This window comes from Excalfactoria chinensis, chromosome 1 (assembly GCF_039878825.1).
Source record: "Excalfactoria chinensis isolate bCotChi1 chromosome 1, bCotChi1.hap2, whole genome shotgun sequence".
Classification (NCBI taxonomy): Eukaryota; Metazoa; Chordata; class Aves; order Galliformes; family Phasianidae; genus Excalfactoria; species Excalfactoria chinensis.
In genome coordinates, this window is record NC_092825.1 from 66,348,370 (window position 1) to 66,365,386 (window position 17,017).

Consider the following 17,017-nt stretch of genomic DNA (forward strand, 5'->3'; position numbering starts at 1 on the left):
GTTCCAACCTCTTACCCTAAACCCCATCCCTAATCCTATCCAATGTCATCCAAACCCATCTCAATAAAACTTAAATCCCTTATGCCACTGTCAGTTTTGTTCTTCTTTGCCTTTCCCGAGGTGGGCAGCTTTAGGGCCTGGATCCGCGGGCTTCCCTTCCCCAGCACCCAACCCATTCCTTCCTCCCCACAGCCCGGTTCATGCTGAGCTGGGTTCTGGCCCCGACTCCAGCGGGGCGCAACGTTTCCAACGCACACCGTGGAGGAGGCCAGGCTGGCAGCTGCAGCCCCGTACTGGGGCGCACATCTTCCACACACTCTAGAAACCTCCCAGGCTGCTGCTTGTGCACCGTTCTCTATTTCCAGCATAGATCGGGGAAGTCCAAGTCCCCCATGGGAACAAATTCTGCCAGCTGCTCATAGAGCGCCTCGTCCATTTATTCATCCTGGTTAGGTGCTCTATAACAGACCGCCACAAGGCTGTCAGCTTTGTTGGCTTTCCCCTTGATCCACATGGACTCAACCTTATTATTCCCAGGCCCAAACTCAGCAACACACTCTTATAGAGCCCTTATGCCCCTTCTTCCTTGCCTCTCCCTTCTGATGAGTTTATTGCCCTTCACTGCAGGAATACAGTCATGAGAATTGTCCGACACTGTCTCATCAATGGCAACAAAGTCACAGTTTGCCTGATGCACAATGGCTTCCAGCTCCTCCTGCTTGTTGCCCATGCTTTGTGCATTGGTGTAGAGGACTCAGCTGAGTCACTGGCCTCCCCCCCAAACCCATCATTGCTCCCTCAGGCTCATCTAGCAAACCTTGTTTCATCCCTTTCCCCCTTCATACCTAGTTTAAAGCCCCAGCTCCTAGGCTTGGGATCCACTTTTCCTTTTGAGACAGATGGAACCCATCTTCAGCCATCAGGCCAGGTGCCAATTAAATCACCTCGTGTCAAAGAAACCCTGGAATTCCTGCAAAAATGCTGGAATTTAGTCAAATTAATTCTTTATGTCCTACAAAGCTGAACTAGATTTCTTTCTGAAACTTTCTTCTTGTGACTCTTTTTGAGAGGGCAGCTGCAGTGTGTGTAAGCCTCATTCAGTGACAGGGAAAGGTGAAACTCAGCTGCTTAAAACTTTGCAACTCTTTAAAAACTCTTTGCACCTGGACTGTTTGTCTGTAGGTCCCCTGCTACAGCAGATGGGTGCAATGGGCAGCAGTGTTTTCTGCAGTGTGCAACTTCTTTGATTCTGTATCAAGATGAAAACAAGAGAGAAGAAGAATAGGAGCCCAAACCAGGCAGTACTACAGTGAACGGCCTGTACATGGAGTCAGGGCTGCCCCATGGACACAATTCAGCACATGCTCTTGTAAGACATCATATGGCTGGTGATTGCACAGCCATTCCACTGGACAGTACTAAATCATAGATGACAGCATCACAGAATGGTCATGGCTCAGCCCTGCACAGCTCTGCCTCAGCCTCACTATTGTGGTGGGCAGCCACAGTGTTTTTGCCAATGGAAGGCTGCTCCCTGCTGCACTCAGAGAAGAAACCTCACAGGAACAGCACTCGTCTGTGTTACAGCACACACGCACCCCACCACTGCTGCTCCTGCCCTGTAACAACCCGATGCTTAACCAACAGGTTCGCTTTTTCCCTTGCCAGAGAAATACGGGCTACAGATTAGGGACACTCATACAAAAATAACACCCTTGTGCTGATTTACTGGCACTCCTAACATCTTTAATGAGAATGCCTGGGTACCAACGGGTGCAAGCAATTGTTTGCATTGCAGTACTAACACCACTGAGGAAATCAGGCTCAGGGGAGGCCTCACTTCATGGAACTCCCGGAAAGGTGTTCCATGGTGGGAGTCGGCCTCTTCTCCCAGGTAACAGCGATGGGACCAGAGGGAACGGCCTCAAGTTGCAACAGTGGAGGTCCCTGTTGGATAATAGGAAGAACGTCTGGGCTGAAAGAGCAGTTGGGCACCGGCACACCTGCCCAGGGAGCTGGGGGAGTCAGCGTCCATGGAGGTGCTCCAGAAGCGTGGGGATGTGGCCCTGAGGGATGTGGGCAGTGGGCAGCTGGGGGGTGGTCGGTGGGACTTGGTGATCTTAGAGGTCTTTGCCAACCAGAGAGATTCTGTGATTCTGTGAGTCGTTTATTGCAATGAGTGGTACAACTATCAGCGGGCAACAGCCCACAGGCAGAGCCTGGAGAACATCACGGCAAGATGTAAACGCTCGACTGGGACACTGCTGGAGCCACAGGCCCCGTAGCGTTCAGGTGGGGCCAGGAGGGTGGATGTGCCGCCCAGTGCCTTCGGCAGCACCAACACGCCGGGTTCCAGCAGGGCTGCGTCCGGCACCGGGCCCCTCACTGTGCGCTGGCTGCAAGAGCCGCCTCCCCCCTGCAGCCCCTCCATCTACAGCTGCAGCACCATTCCCTCATGGCCAAGGGCATCTAGACGTGGTGCATGACCACCCACACCGGCACTCGGCAGAGCTCGACCAGGCGACACCGAGCTGAGCCTGCAGCTGTGCTGCTGTAACCGTGCCACCCTCTGTGACACCATCACACCTCCCAGGGCTGAGGGCACCCATGAATGACATCAGAATGGAACGGCCATTGTGACACGCGGGCTGCGGAGCAGAGCTGAGGCTGCGGGGCTCAGTCCGAGCTCAGTGCGACTTGGTGAGGTGAGCAGGGAGGAAGGGGCTGCCTGAGGCTGCCGAGGGAGGGAGGCCGGTTCCCCAGCGCTCGGGGGCCTGAGCCGCCAACTCAGCCTCGTCCCTCTTCTCCCATAGGTTTGCACGCAGAGGACGGATCCCAGCAGTGATGGGTCAGAAACTCTGCAAGTGGTTGCGGTCGACGCGCACGGCGTGTGCGGAGACACAGGAGGCTGCCGGCTCGGAAGAGCCAGGTGAGAGCCAAGTATCCCTGCATGCGCGGCCTGCGGCCCTGCCCCTCAGCTGGCACAGCCGGCACAGAGCAGCCCCTGGGACAGCCCAGGGGGCACCTGGCCCCGCAAGGCGCTCACTGCTGTTACTCTCTCCTCTCCAGCATGCGTGCTTTGTGGCCGAGTGGATGAGGACTCGGGCATCCTTGGCTGCAAAGTAGAGATTGATGGATTGTACATCCATGAGTTTTGTGTGGTGAGTTCCCTTGTGGCTCCTGCCACCTGCCTCCAACCAGTGATTCCCTCCTTTCTGCCCCAACTAGACCATGCTCTTTCCCCTTGTACAGATATTTGCCAGCGGCCTTTGTCAATACATGGAAGGCAGCAACGAGGCACGTTTTTGTGCAGAAGACATCACACGCACAGTGAGGGAGGCAGAGCAGACGGTGAGCACTGGACCGGAACAGGGAGCTTGGTGCCAGGAGAGCTTAGCCTGGTCCCAAGAAAGCAATCCCAGCCCCTCCTCCCAGCTCCAGGAGACACTCCTGCACTTGCAGACCAGCCCTGTTCACCAGGCAGCTCTGCAGAGTGCCGCCCAGCCCTGCCCGCATCCTGCGCCCTGCCCAGAGGTGCGGGGCCCGCTGCGTAGGCCCTGAGCCTGCAGCTGATGGGGGCTGCTCTGCTCTTTCCAGCTCTGCTTCGTCTGTGGCAGTTCGGGGGCCACCGTCATCTGCGCAGAACCGGGATGTGAGCGGAGCTTCCATCTGCCCTGCGCCTATGAGGGTCAATGCGTCACCCAGTTCTTTGGAGCGCTCAGGTAAGAGCTGCCAGGTGCGGCCTGTGGCTTCCAACCCTGCTGTCAGCACCAGCCAAAGCAGCGAGGAACGCGCTGTGAACCTCCCAGCAGCCTGACAGAGCCAGAGCCAAGGCCTGGGGCTCCTTCCCGTTCCTCTGCCCTCCTCGCAGCCCTTCTCACCTCGCCCATCCCTTCCATCTTCCCCCAGGGCCTTCTGCAGGGAGCACAGCCCGCAGCAGGCAGTGCAGGCAGAACCGGCGCCGGACACGACCTGCCTCATCTGCATGGAGCCTGTGGGTGACAGCAGGTCGTACGGCACCATGGTGTGCCCAGCCTGCCAACACGCCTGGTTCCACCGGGCCTGCGTCCAGGTAGGAGCCCTCCCCTCGACCTGCGGCACCGCAGGCGCTCAGCAGCAACAAGCAGCACTCAGCTCACACCCACACTGCTTGTGTTTCTGCTGCAGGAACAGGCACTGAGCGCAGGGATTTATTGCTTCCGGTGCCCCCACTGCAGAGACAAGGAATCTTTCCTGCGAGAAATGCTGAATGTGGGGATCCGAATCCCATTCAGGTTGGTGTCCTTCAGACAGCTCTTGAGATGCCTGGCCCTTGGCAGCCATTAACGTGGGCCTGAGCATCATTGGGAAGCTGAAAGCAGGGATAAGGTGGATGGGGATGGATGGATTTCAGGGGTTAGTTTCAGTTCTGGGCCAGTGAGTGCTCATCACATTCTCTCCCTTCTCTGGCAGAAAACCAACATGGGATGACAACTATACCTATTCATCCCTGGGTGTTCGGTACGAGCGCTGCGTGGCCATCAACTGCCTTTACCCCCTTGGCAGAGGGCATTCAGGAGAGGGGTGAGTGAGCTCAGCTGCCCTCTGGGGCTCTGCGTGGCATCGCAGCCTCACCACAGGCTGGGGGAGCACAGACTGAGCACCAGAGCTGTGCCGGGCACTCCCTGGCTCAGGGCACTTTGTGCTCACGGCCACAACCCGTTGCTTTCCACAGACCTTGGGAGATGCTCCTCTGCAGCTCCTGTGCTGCACGAGCCACACACCGCCGCTGTTCCCAGCTGAGTAACAGCACAACCAGCTGGGAGTGCGACAGCTGTGCTGCTGGAGAGGGCACCGGTAAGAGGCAAACAGCCGCGTGCTGCTGGGCTGGGGACAGGCGAGGCCTGGCAGCGGCTGCTCAGAGCGGCCTTGCTCAAATCCCTCCAGCCCGGGACAAACGGGAGCCAGTTCCACCCCATGGCCGGAATTCCATCCTGCTCACCTTCCTGCCTCCCCTTACAGCCTCCAGCACCAGATCACGTCTTGCTGGCCTCGGCACCACCAGCCAGCAGGGACTGCGGCCATCCCGAGGATCCTCAACAGAGAGCAGCAGCTCCGGCACCTCCATCCAGGCACCATCGGGGCCAGCTCACCGCTCCGGTGTGCCTGAGAGCAGCGGCCTGTCCATCCAGCGAAGGACAGACCGCAGGGGAATCACTCCACGTGCACGCCGGGATGCAAACAGCTTGAATGAGTCCCGGGGACGCCGTGGAAGAACCCGCAGTGCTGCCCCGATTGCCGGGAGCAGCAGCACAGACTCTGCCAGCCAGGGGACATCTCGGTCCTCGAGGCGCTGCCCTGCACTAAGATACAACCGCAGGTGCAGGCAGGGACAGCGGGCCCGGACAAGAAGCCGCTCTCCGTTGCGGCGCCGGGCCCCAGCATCTCCAAGCCGGTCCCAGAGACACCGTGGACGCAGGCAGACAGCAACCCCAGGTGCTCAGAGCTGCACCCGCAGCTCCTGCACACCAGCAGCACCGGGGTCCTCCAGGGCTTCCCCAACGGCCCACGGAAGCCCATCCAGACATCCGGGGCGGGCCCGCACTCGCAGCCGCTCGCCTCTCCATCGCCGGGCTGCGGACACCGACAGCCAGCCCCGAAGACGCCGCACCAGCCGGTCCAGGCGGCGAGGGCCAGCCCAGGGGCGGAGCCGCTCCCGGGTACCACGTGGGGCCCAGCACATCACCGGCCGGCCCTGCTGAAGCCGTGGGAGCAGCCATCTACAAGCTCCGTTCCAACCTCTTACCCTAAACCCCATCCCTAATCCTATCCAATGTCATCCAAACCCATCTCAATAAAACTTAAATCCCTTATGCCACTGTCAGTTTTGTTCTTCTTTGCCTTTCCCGAGGTGGGCAGCTTTAGGGCCTGGATCCGCGGGCTTCCCTTCCCCAGCACCCAACCCATTCCTTCCTCCCCACAGCCCGGTTCATGCTGAGCTGGGTTCTGGCCCCGACTCCAGCGGGGCGCAACGTTTCCAACGCACACCGTGGAGGAGGCCAGGCTGGCAGCTGCAGCCCCGTACTGGGGCGCACATCTTCCACACACTCTAGAAACCTCCCAGGCTGCTGCTTGTGCACCGTTCTGTATTTCCAGCATAGATCGGGGAAGTCCAAGTCCCCCATGGGAACAAATTCTGCCAGCTGCTCATAGAGCGCCTCGTCCATTTATTCATCCTGGTTAGGTGCTCTATAACAGACCGCCACAAGGCTGTCAGCTTTGTTGGCTTTCCCCTTGATCCACATGGACTCAACCTTATTATTCCCAGGCCCAAACTCAGCAACACACTCTTATAGAGCCCTTATGCCCCTTCTTCCTTGCCTCTCCCTTCTGATGAGTTTATTGCCCTTCACTGCAGGAATACAGTCATGAGAATTGTCCGACACTGTCTCATCAATGGCAACAAAGTCACAGTTTGCCTGATGCACAATGGCTTCCAGCTCCTCCTGCTTGTTGCCCATGCTTTGTGCATTGGTGTAGAGGACTCAGCTGAGTCACTGGCCTCCCCCCCAAACCCATCATTGCTCCCTCAGGCTCATCTAGCAAACCTCGTTTCATCCCTTTCCCCCTTCATACCTAGTTTAAAGCCCCAGCTCCTGGGCTTGGGATCCACTTTTCCTTTTGAGACAGATGGAACCCATCTTCAGCCATCAGGCCAGGTGCCAATTAAATCACCTCGTGTCAAAGAAACCCTGGAATTCCTGCAAAAATGCTGGAATTTAGTCAAATTAATTCTTTATGTCCTACAAAGCTGAACTAGATTTCTTTCTGAAACTTTCTTCTTGTGATTCTTTTTGAGAGGGCAGCTGCAGTGTGTGTAAGCCTCATTCAGTGACAGGGAAAGGTGAAACTCAGCTGCTTAAAACTTTGCAACTCTTTAAAAACTCTTTGCACCTGGACTGTTTGTCTGTAGGTCCCCTGCTACAGCAGATGGGTGCAATGGGCAGCAGTGTTTTCTGCAGTGTGCAACTTCTTTGATTCTGTATCAAGATGAAAACAAGAGAGAAGAAGAATAGGAGCCCAAACCAGGCAGTACTACAGTGAACGGCCTGTACATGGAGTCAGGGCTGCCCCATGGACACAATTCAGCACATGCTCTTGTAAGACATCATATGGCTGGTGATTGCACAGCCATTCCACTGGACAGTACTAAATCATAGATGACAGCATCACAGAATGGTCATGGCTCAGCCCTGCACAGCTCTGCCTCAGCCTCACTATTGTGGTGGGCAGCCACAGTGTTTTTGCCAATGGAAGGCTGCTCCCTGCTGCACTCAGAGAAGAAACCTCACAGGAACAGCACTCGTCTGTGTTACAGCACACACGCACCCCACCACTGCTGCTCCTGCCCTGTAACAACCCGATGCTTAACCAACAGGTTCGCTTTTTCCGTCACCAGAGAAATACGGGCTACAGATTAGGGACACTCATACAAAAATAACACCCTTGTGCTGATTTACTGGCACTCCTAACATCTTTAATGAGAATGCCTGGGTACCAACGGGTGCAAGCAATTGTTTGCATTGCAGTACTAACACCACTGAGGAAATCAGGCTCAGGGGAGGCCTCACTTCATGGAACTCCCGGAAAGGTGTTCCATGGTGGGAGTCGGCCTCTTCTCCCAGGTAACAGCGATGGGACCAGAGGGAACGGCCTCAAGTTGCAACAGTGGAGGTCCCTGTTGGATAATAGGAAGAACGTCTGGGCTGAAAGAGCAGTCGGGCACCGGCACACCTGCCCAGGGAGCTGGGGGAGTCAGCGTCCATGGAGGTGCTCCAGAAGCGTGGGGATGTGGCCCTGAGGGACGTGGGCAGTGGGCAGCTGGGGGGTGGTCGGTGGGACTTGGTGATCTTAGAGGTCTTTGCCAACCAGAGAGATTCTGTGATTCTGTGAGTCGTTTATTGCAATGAGTGGTACAACTATCAGCGGGCAACAGCCCACAGGCAGAGCCTGGAGAACATCACGGCAAGATGTAAACGCTCGACTGGGACACTGCTGGAGCCACAGGCCCCGTAGCGTTCAGGTGGGGCCAGGAGGGTGGATGTGCCGCCCAGTGCCTTCGGCAGCACCAACACGCCGGGTTCCAGCAGGGCTGCGTCCGGCACCGGGCCCCTCACTGTGCGCTGGCTGCAAGAGCCGCCTCCCCCCTGCAGCCCCTCCATCTACAGCTGCAGCACCATTCCCTCATGGCCAAGGGCATCTAGACGTGGTGCATGACCACCCACACCGGCACTCGGCAGAGCTCGACCAGGCGACACCAAGCTGAGCCTGCAGCTGTGCTGCTGTAACCGTGCCACCCTCTGTGACACCATCACACCTCCCAGGGCTGAGGGCACCCATGAATGACATCAGAATGGAACGGCCATTGTGACACGCGGGCTGCGGAGCAGAGCTGAGGCTGCGGGGCTCAGTCCCAGCTCAGTGCGACTTGGTGAGGTGAGCAGGGAGGAAGGGGCTGCCTGAGGCTGCCGAGGGAGGGAGGCCGGTTCCCCAGCGCTCGGGGGCCTGAGCCGCCAACTCAGCCTCGTCCCTCTTCTCCCATAGGTTTGCACGCAGAGGACGGATCCCAGCAGTGATGGGTCAGAAACTCTGCAAGTGGTTGCGGTCGACGCGCACGGCGTGTGCGGAGACACAGGAGGCTGCCGGCTCGGAAGAGCCAGGTGAGAGCCAAGTATCCCTGCATGCGCGGCCTGCGGCCCTGCCCCTCAGCTGGCACAGCCGGCACAGAGCAGCCCCTGGGACAGCCCAGGGGGCACCTGGCCCCGCAAGGCGCTCACTGCTGTTACTCTCTCCTCTCCAGCATGCGTGCTTTGTGGCCGAGTGGATGAGGACTCGGGCATCCTTGGCTGCAAAGTAGAGATTGATGGATTGTACATCCATGAGTTTTGTGTGGTGAGTTCCCTTGTGGCTCCTGCCACCTGCCTCCAACCAGTGATTCCCTCCTTTCTGCCCCAACTAGACCATGCTCTTTCCCCTTGTACAGATATTTGCCAGCGGCCTTTGTCAATACATGGAAGGCAGCAACGAGGCACGTTTTTGTGCAGAAGACATCACACGCACAGTGAGGGAGGCAGAGCAGACGGTGAGCACTGGACCGGAACAGGGAGCTTGGTGCCAGGAGAGCTTAGCCTGGTCCCAAGAAAGCAATCCCAGCCCCTCCTCCCAGCTCCAGGAGACACTCCTGCACTTGCAGACCAGCCCTGTTCACCAGGCAGCTCTGCAGAGTGCCGCCCAGCCCTGCCCGCATCCTGCGCCCTGCCCAGAGGTGCGGGGCCCGCTGCGTAGGCCCTGAGCCTGCAGCTGATGGGGGCTGCTCTGCTCTTTCCAGCTCTGCTTCGTCTGTGGCAGTTCGGGGGCCACCGTCATCTGCGCAGAACCGGGATGTGAGCGGAGCTTCCATCTGCCCTGCGCCTATGAGGGTCAATGCGTCACCCAGTTCTTTGGAGCGCTCAGGTAAGAGCTGCCAGGTGCGGCCTGTGGCCTCCAACCCTGCTGTCAGCACCAGCCAAAGCAGCGAGGAACGCGCTGTGAACCTCCCAGCAGCCTGACAGAGCCAGAGCCAAGGCCTGGGGCTCCTTCCCGTTCCTCTGCCCTCCTCGCAGCCCTTCTCACCTCGCCCATCCCTTCCATCTTCCCCCAGGGCCTTCTGCAGGGAGCACAGCCCGCAGCAGGCAGTGCAGGCAGAACCGGCGCCGGACACGACCTGCCTCATCTGCATGGAGCCTGTGGGTGACAGCAGGTCGTACGGCACCATGGTGTGCCCAGCCTGCCAACACGCCTGGTTCCACCGGGCCTGCGTCCAGGTAGGAGCCCTCCCCTCGACCTGTGGCACCGCAGGCGCTCAGCAGCAACAAGCAGCACTCAGCTCACACCCACACTGCTTGTGTTTCTGCTGCAGGAACAGGCACTGAGCGCAGGGATTTATTGCTTCCGGTGCCCCCACTGCAGAGACAAGGAATCTTTCCTGCGAGAAATGCTGAATGTGGGGATCCGAATCCCATTCAGGTTGGTGTCCTTCAGACAGCTCTTGAGATGCCTGGCCCTTGGCAGCCATTAACGTGGGCCTGAGCATCATTGGGAAGCTGAAAGCAGGGATAAGGTGGATGGGGATGGATGGATTTCAGGGGTTAGTTTCAGTTCTGGGCCAGTGAGTGCTCATCACATTCTCTCCCTTCTCTGGCAGAAAACCAACATGGGATGACAACTATACCTATTCATCCCTGGGTGTTCGGTACGAGCGCTGCGTGGCCATCAACTGCCTTTACCCCCTTGGCAGAGGGCATTCAGGAGAGGGGTGAGTGAGCTCAGCTGCCCTCTGGGGCTCTGCGTGGCATCGCAGCCTCACCACAGGCTGGGGGAGCACAGACTGAGCACCAGAGCTGTGCCGGGCACTCCCTGGCTCAGGGCACTTTGTGCTCACGGCCACAACCCGTTGCTTTCCACAGACCTTGGGAGATGCTCCTCTGCAGCTCCTGTGCTGCACGAGCCACACACCGCCGCTGTTCCCAGCTGAGTAACAGCACAACCAGCTGGGAGTGCGACAGCTGTGCTGCTGGAGAGGGCACCGGTAAGAGGCAAACAGCCGCGTGCTGCTGGGCTGGGGACAGGCGAGGCCTGGCAGCGGCTGCTCAGAGCGGCCTTGCTCAAATCCCTCCAGCCCGGGACAAACGGGAGCCAGTTCCACCCCATGGCCGGAATTCCATCCTGCTCACCTTCCTGCCTCCCCTTACAGCCTCCAGCACCAGATCACGTCTTGCTGGCCTCGGCACCACCAGCCAGCAGGGACTGCGGCCATCCCGAGGATCCTCAACAGAGAGCAGCAGCTCCGGCACCTCCATCCAGGCACCATCGGGGCCAGCTCACCGCTCCGGTGTGCCTGAGAGCAGCGGCCTGTCCATCCAGCGAAGGACAGACCGCAGGGGAATCACTCCACGTGCACGCCGGGATGCAAACAGCTTGAATGAGTCCCGGGGACGCCGTGGAAGAACCCGCAGTGCTGCCCCGATTGCCGGGAGCAGCAGCACAGACTCTGCCAGCCAGGGGACATCTCGGTCCTCGAGGCGCTGCCCTGCACTAAGATACAACCGCAGGTGCAGGCAGGGACAGCGGGCCCGGACAAGAAGCCGCTCTCCGTTGCGGCGCCGGGCCCCAGCATCTCCAAGCCGGCCCCAGAGACACCGTGGACGCAGGCAGACAGCAACCCCAGGTGCTCAGAGCTGCACCCGCAGCTCCTGCACACCAGCAGCACCGGGGTCCTCCAGGGCTTCCCCAACGGCCCACGGAAGCCCATCCAGACATCCGGGGCGGGCCCGCACTCGCAGCCGCTCGCCTCTCCATCGCCGGGCTGCGGACACCGACAGCCAGCCCCGAAGACGCCGCACCAGCCGGTCCAGGCGGCGAGGGCCAGCCCAGGGGCGGAGCCGCTCCCGGGTACCACGTGGGGCCCAGCACATCACCGGCCGGCCCTGCTGAAGCCGTGGGAGCAGCCATCTACAAGCTCCGTTCCAACCTCTTACCCTAAACCCCATCCCTAATCCTATCCAATGTCATCCAAACCCATCTCAATAAAACTTAAATCCCTTATGCCACTGTCAGTTTTGTTCTTCTTTGCCTTTCCCGAGGTGGGCAGCTTTAGGGCCTGGATCCGCGGGCTTCCCTTCCCCAGCACCCAACCCATTCCTTCCTCCCCACAGCCCGGTTCATGCTGAGCTGGGTTCTGGCCCCGACTCCAGCGGGGCGCAACGTTTCCAACGCACACCGTGGAGGAGGCCAGGCTGGCAGCTGCAGCCCCGTACTGGGGCGCACATCTTCCACACACTCTAGAAACCTCCCAGGCTGCTGCTTGTGCACCGTTCTGTATTTCCAGCATAGATCGGGGAAGTCCAAGTCCCCCATGGGAACAAATTCTGCCAGCTGCTCATAGAGCGCCTCGTCCATTTATTCATCCTGGTTAGGTGCTCTATAACAGACCGCCACAAGGCTGTCAGCTTTGTTGGCTTTCCCCTTGATCCACATGGACTCAACCTTATTATTCCCAGGCCCAAACTCAGCAACACACTCTTATAGAGCCCTTATGCCCCTTCTTCCTTGCCTCTCCCTTCTGATGAGTTTATTGCCCTTCACTGCAGGAATACAGTCATGAGAATTGTCCGACACTGTCTCATCAATGGCAACAAAGTCACAGTTTGCCTGATGCACAATGGCTTCCAGCTCCTCCTGCTTGTTGCCCATGCTTTGTGCATTGGTGTAGAGGACTCAGCTGAGTCACTGGCCTCCCCCCCAAACCCATCATTGCTCCCTCAGGCTCATCTAGCAAACCTTGTTTCATCCCTTTCCCCCTTCATACCTAGTTTAAAGCCCCAGCTCCTGGGCTTGGGATCCACTTTTCCTTTTGAGACAGATGGAACCCATCTTCAGCCATCAGGCCAGGTGCCAATTAAATCACCTCGTGTCAAAGAAACCCTGGAATTCCTGCAAAAATGCTGGAATTTAGTCAAATTAATTCTTTATGTCCTACAAAGCTGAACTAGATTTCTTTCTGAAACTTTCTTCTTGTGATTCTTTTTGAGAGGGCAGCTGCAGTGTGTGTAAGCCTCATTCAGTGACAGGGAAAGGTGAAACTCAGCTGCTTAAAACTTTGCAACTCTTTAAAAACTCTTTGCACCTGGACTGTTTGTCTGTAGGTCCCCTGCTACAGCAGATGGGTGCAATGGGCAGCAGTGTTTTCTGCAGTGTGCAACTTCTTTGATTCTGTATCAAGATGAAAACAAGAGAGAAGAAGAATAGGAGCCCAAACCAGGCAGTACTACAGTGAACGGCCTGTACATGGAGTCAGGGCTGCCCCATGGACACAATTCAGCACATGCTCTTGTAAGACATCATATGGCTGGTGATTGCACAGCCATTCCACTGGACAGTACTAAATCATAGATGACAGCATCACAGAATGGTCATGGCTCAGCCCTGCACAGCTCTGCCTCAGCCTCACTATTGTGGTGGGCAGCCACAGTGTTTTTGCCAATGGAAGGCTGCTCCCTGCTGCACTCAGAGAAGAAACCTCACAGGAACAGCACTCGTCTGTGTTACAGCACACACGCACCCCACCACTGCTGCTCCTGCCCTGTAACAACCCGATGCTTAACCAACAGGTTCGCTTTTTCCGTCACCAGAGAAATACGGGCTACAGATTAGGGACACTCATACAAAAATAACACCCTTGTGCTGATTTACTGGCACTCCTAACATCTTTAATGAGAATGCCTGGGTACCAACGGGTGCAAGCAATTGTTTGCATTGCAGTACTAACACCACTGAGGAAATCAGGCTCAGGGGAGGCCTCACTTCATGGAACTCCCGGAAAGGTGTTCCATGGTGGGAGTCGGCCTCTTCTCCCAGGTAACAGCGATGGGACCAGAGGGAACGGCCTCAAGTTGCAACAGTGGAGGTCCCTGTTGGATAATAGGAAGAACGTCTGGGCTGAAAGAGCAGTCGGGCACCGGCACACCTGCCCAGGGAGCTGGGGGAGTCAGCGTCCATGGAGGTGCTCCAGAAGCGTGGGGATGTGGCCCTGAGGGACGTGGGCAGTGGGCAGCTGGGGGGTGGTCGGTGGGACTTGGTGATCTTAGAGGTCTTTGCCAACCAGAGAGATTCTGTGATTCTGTGAGTCGTTTATTGCAATGAGTGGTACAACTATCAGCGGGCAACAGCCCACAGGCAGAGCCTGGAGAACATCACGGCAAGATGTAAACGCTCGACTGGGACACTGCTGGAGCCACAGGCCCCGTAGCGTTCAGGTGGGGCCAGGAGGGTGGATGTGCCGCCCAGTGCCTTCGGCAGCACCAACACGCCGGGTTCCAGCAGGGCTGCGTCCGGCACCGGGCCCCTCACTGTGCGCTGGCTGCAAGAGCCGCCTCCCCCCTGCAGCCCCTCCATCTACAGCTGCAGCACCATTCCCTCATGGCCAAGGGCATCTAGACGTGGTGCATGACCACCCACACTGGCGCTCGGTGGAGCTCGACCAGGCGACACCGAGCTGAGCCTGCAGCTGTGCTGCTGTAACCGTGCCACCCTCTGTGACGCCATCACACTTCACAGGGCTGAGGGCACCCATGAATGACATCAGAATGGAACGGCCATTGTGACACGCGGGCTGCGGAGCAGAGCTGAGGCTGCGGGGCTCAGTCCGAGCTCAGTGCGACTTGGTGAGGTGAGCAGGGAGGAAGGGGCTGCCTGAGGCTGCCAAGGGAGGGAGGCCGGTTCCCCAGCGCTCGGGGGCCTGAGCCGCCAACTCAGCCTCGTCCCTCTTCTCCCATAGGTTTGCACGCAGAGGACGAGGCCCATCAGCGATGGGACAGACACTCTGCACTTGGTTTCGCTCCATACAGGAGGATGTCGGCTCGGAAGAGCCAGGTGAGAGCCAAGTATTCCTGCATGCACGGCCTGCAGCCCTGCCCCTCAGCTGGCACAGCCGGCACAGAGAAGCCCCTGGGACAGCCCAGGGGGCACCTGGCCCCGCAAGGCGCTCACGGCTGTTACTCTCTCCTCTCCAGCATGCGTGCTCTGTGGCCTAGAGGATGAGGACTCGGGCATCCTTGGGTACAATCAGAGCTTTCGCACATTGTCTTACCACGAGTTTTGTGCGGTGAGTTCCCTGGTGGCTCCTGCCACCTTCCTCCCACCAGTGATTCCCTCCTTTCTGCCCTAACTAGACCGTGCTCTTTCCTCCTGTACAGCGATTTGCCAGCGGTCTTTGTGAAAACGTGCAAGATAACAACGAGGCACCTTTTCATTTTGAAGACCTGACGCGTACAGTGAGGGAGGCGGAGCAGAAGGTGAGCACTGGACCGGAACAGGGAGCTTGGTGCCAGGAGAGCCTAGCCTGGTCCCAAGAAAGCAATCCCAGCCCCTCCTCCCAGCTCCAGGAGACATTCCTGCTCTTGCAGACCAGCCCTGTTCACCAGGCAGCTCTGCAGAGTGCCACCCAGCCCTGCCCGCATCCTGCGCCCTGCCCAGAGGTGCAGGGCCCGCTGCGTAGGCCCTGAGCCTGCAGCTGATGGGGGCTGCTCTGCTCTTTCCAGCTCTGCTTCGTCTGTGGCAGTTCGGGGGCCACCATCACCTGCGCGGACCCGGACTGTGAGCGGACCTTCCACCTCCCCTGTGCCTATGAAGGACAGTGTGTCACCCAGTACTTTGGGGAGTTCAGGTAAGAGCTGCCAGGTGCGGCCTGTGGCCTCCAACCCTGCTGTCAGCACCAGCCACAGCAGCGAGGAACGCGCTGTGAACCTCCCAGCAGCCTGACAGAGCCAGAGCCAAGGCCTGGGGCTCCTTCCCGTTCCTCTGCCCTCCTCGCAGCCCTTCTCAACTCGCCCATCCCTTCCATCTTCCCCCAGGGCCTTCTGCTGGGAGCACCGCCCGCAGCAGGCAGTGCAGGCAGCACCAGAGCCAGAAACGACCTGCCTCATCTGCATGGAGCCCGTAGATGACAGCAGGTCGTACGGCACCATGGTGTGCCCAGCCTGCCAACACGCCTGGTTGCACCGGGCCTGCGTCCAGGTAGGAGCCCTCCCCTCGACCTGCGGCACCGCAGGCGCTCAGCAGCACCAGGCCCGGCTCACACCCACACTGCTTGTGTTTCTGCTGCAGAGAATGGCCCTGAGCTCTGGGATTCGCCGGTTCCACTGCCCCAACTGCAGAGACACGGAGACGTTTCTGCAAGAAATGCTGAATGTGGGAATCCGAATCCCATTCAGGTTGGTGTCCTTCAGCCAGCTCTTGAGATGTGAGGGCACAAGAGCTGTGCCTGCCCAAGGACTGCCCCGGCAGGCCTGGCCCTTGGCAGCCATTAACATGGGCCTATGTGTCAGTGAGAAGCTGGAACCCGGGAGAAGGTGGATGGGGATGGATGGATTTGAGGGTTAGTTTGAGTCCTGGGCCAGTGAGTGCTCATCACATTCCCTCCCTTCTCTGGTAGAATTCCAATATGGTGGGAAAACACCGCTTATACAGGACTGGCAGTATGGCACCGACGCTGCATGGCCAGCGACTGCCTTTACCCCCAAGGCAGACTGCGGTCAGGAGAGGGGTGAGTGAGCTCAGCTGCCCTCTGGGGCTCTGCGTGGCATCGCAGCCTCACCACAGGCTGGGGGAGCACAGACTGAGCACCAGAGCTGTGCCGGGCACTCCCTGGCTCAGGGCACTTTGTGCTCACGGCCACAACCCGTTGCTTTCCACAGGCCTTGGGAGCTGCTCCTCTGCAGCTCCTGTGCTGCACGAGGCACACACCGCCTCTGTTCCCACCTGAGTATCAGCACAACCAGATGGGAGTGCAACGCCTGTGCTGGAGAGGGCACCGGTAAGAGGCAAACAGCCGCGTGCTGCTGGGCTGGGGACAGGCGAGGCCTGGCAGCGGCTGCTCAGAGCGGCCTTGCTCAAATCCCTCCAGCCCGGGACAAACGGGAGCCAGTTCCACCCCATGGCTGGAATTCCATCCTGCTCACCTTCCTGCCTCCCCTTACAGCCCCCAGCACCAGCTCAGGTCTTGCTGGCCTCAGCAACACCAGCCAGCAGGGACTGCAGCCATCTCAGAGCTCTGTGGCAACAGAGAGCAGCAGCTCTGGCACCACCAGCCAGCAGGGACTGCAGCCATCTCAGAGCTCTTTGTCACCAGAGAGCAGCAGCTCCAGCACCTCCATCCAGGCACCATCGGGGCCAGATCACCGATCCTGTGTGCCTGAGAGCAGCGGTCTGTCCATCCAGAGCAGGACGGACCGCAGGAGAATCTCTGCACGTCAGCGCCGGGATGAAAACATCTTTAGTGAGTCCCCGGGACGACGCAGGAGAACCCACAGTGCTGCTCTGATGGCCGAGAGCAGCACAGACTCTACCAGCCAGGGGACATCTCGGTCCTCGAGGCGCTGCCCTGCACTAAGATACAACCTCAGGTGCAGGCAGGGACAGCGGGCCCGGACAAGAAGCCGCT

The 17,017-nt window shown here is 58.7% G+C and overlaps 2 protein-coding genes across 2 annotated transcripts; both read left to right on the plus strand.

Annotated features, from left to right (window-relative positions):
* Positions 1–3,231: 3,231 nt before the first annotated feature.
* LOC140250324 (PHD finger protein 7-like) lies at positions 3,232–5,741 on the plus strand. Its single transcript, XM_072333029.1, is given in 8 exon segments — positions 3,232–3,351; positions 3,598–3,722; positions 3,910–4,126; positions 4,129–4,274; positions 4,453–4,563; positions 4,715–4,836; positions 5,002–5,161; positions 5,564–5,741. Coding segments are annotated over 8 exon segments (1,179 nt in total).
* Positions 5,742–9,001: 3,260 nt separating this feature from the next.
* On the plus strand, positions 9,002–11,511 carry LOC140250402 (PHD finger protein 7-like). The gene is given in 8 exon segments (XM_072333142.1): positions 9,002–9,121; positions 9,368–9,492; positions 9,680–9,896; positions 9,899–10,044; positions 10,223–10,333; positions 10,485–10,606; positions 10,772–10,931; positions 11,334–11,511. Coding segments are annotated over 8 exon segments (1,179 nt in total).
* The last annotated feature ends 5,506 nt before the right edge of the window (positions 11,512–17,017 follow it).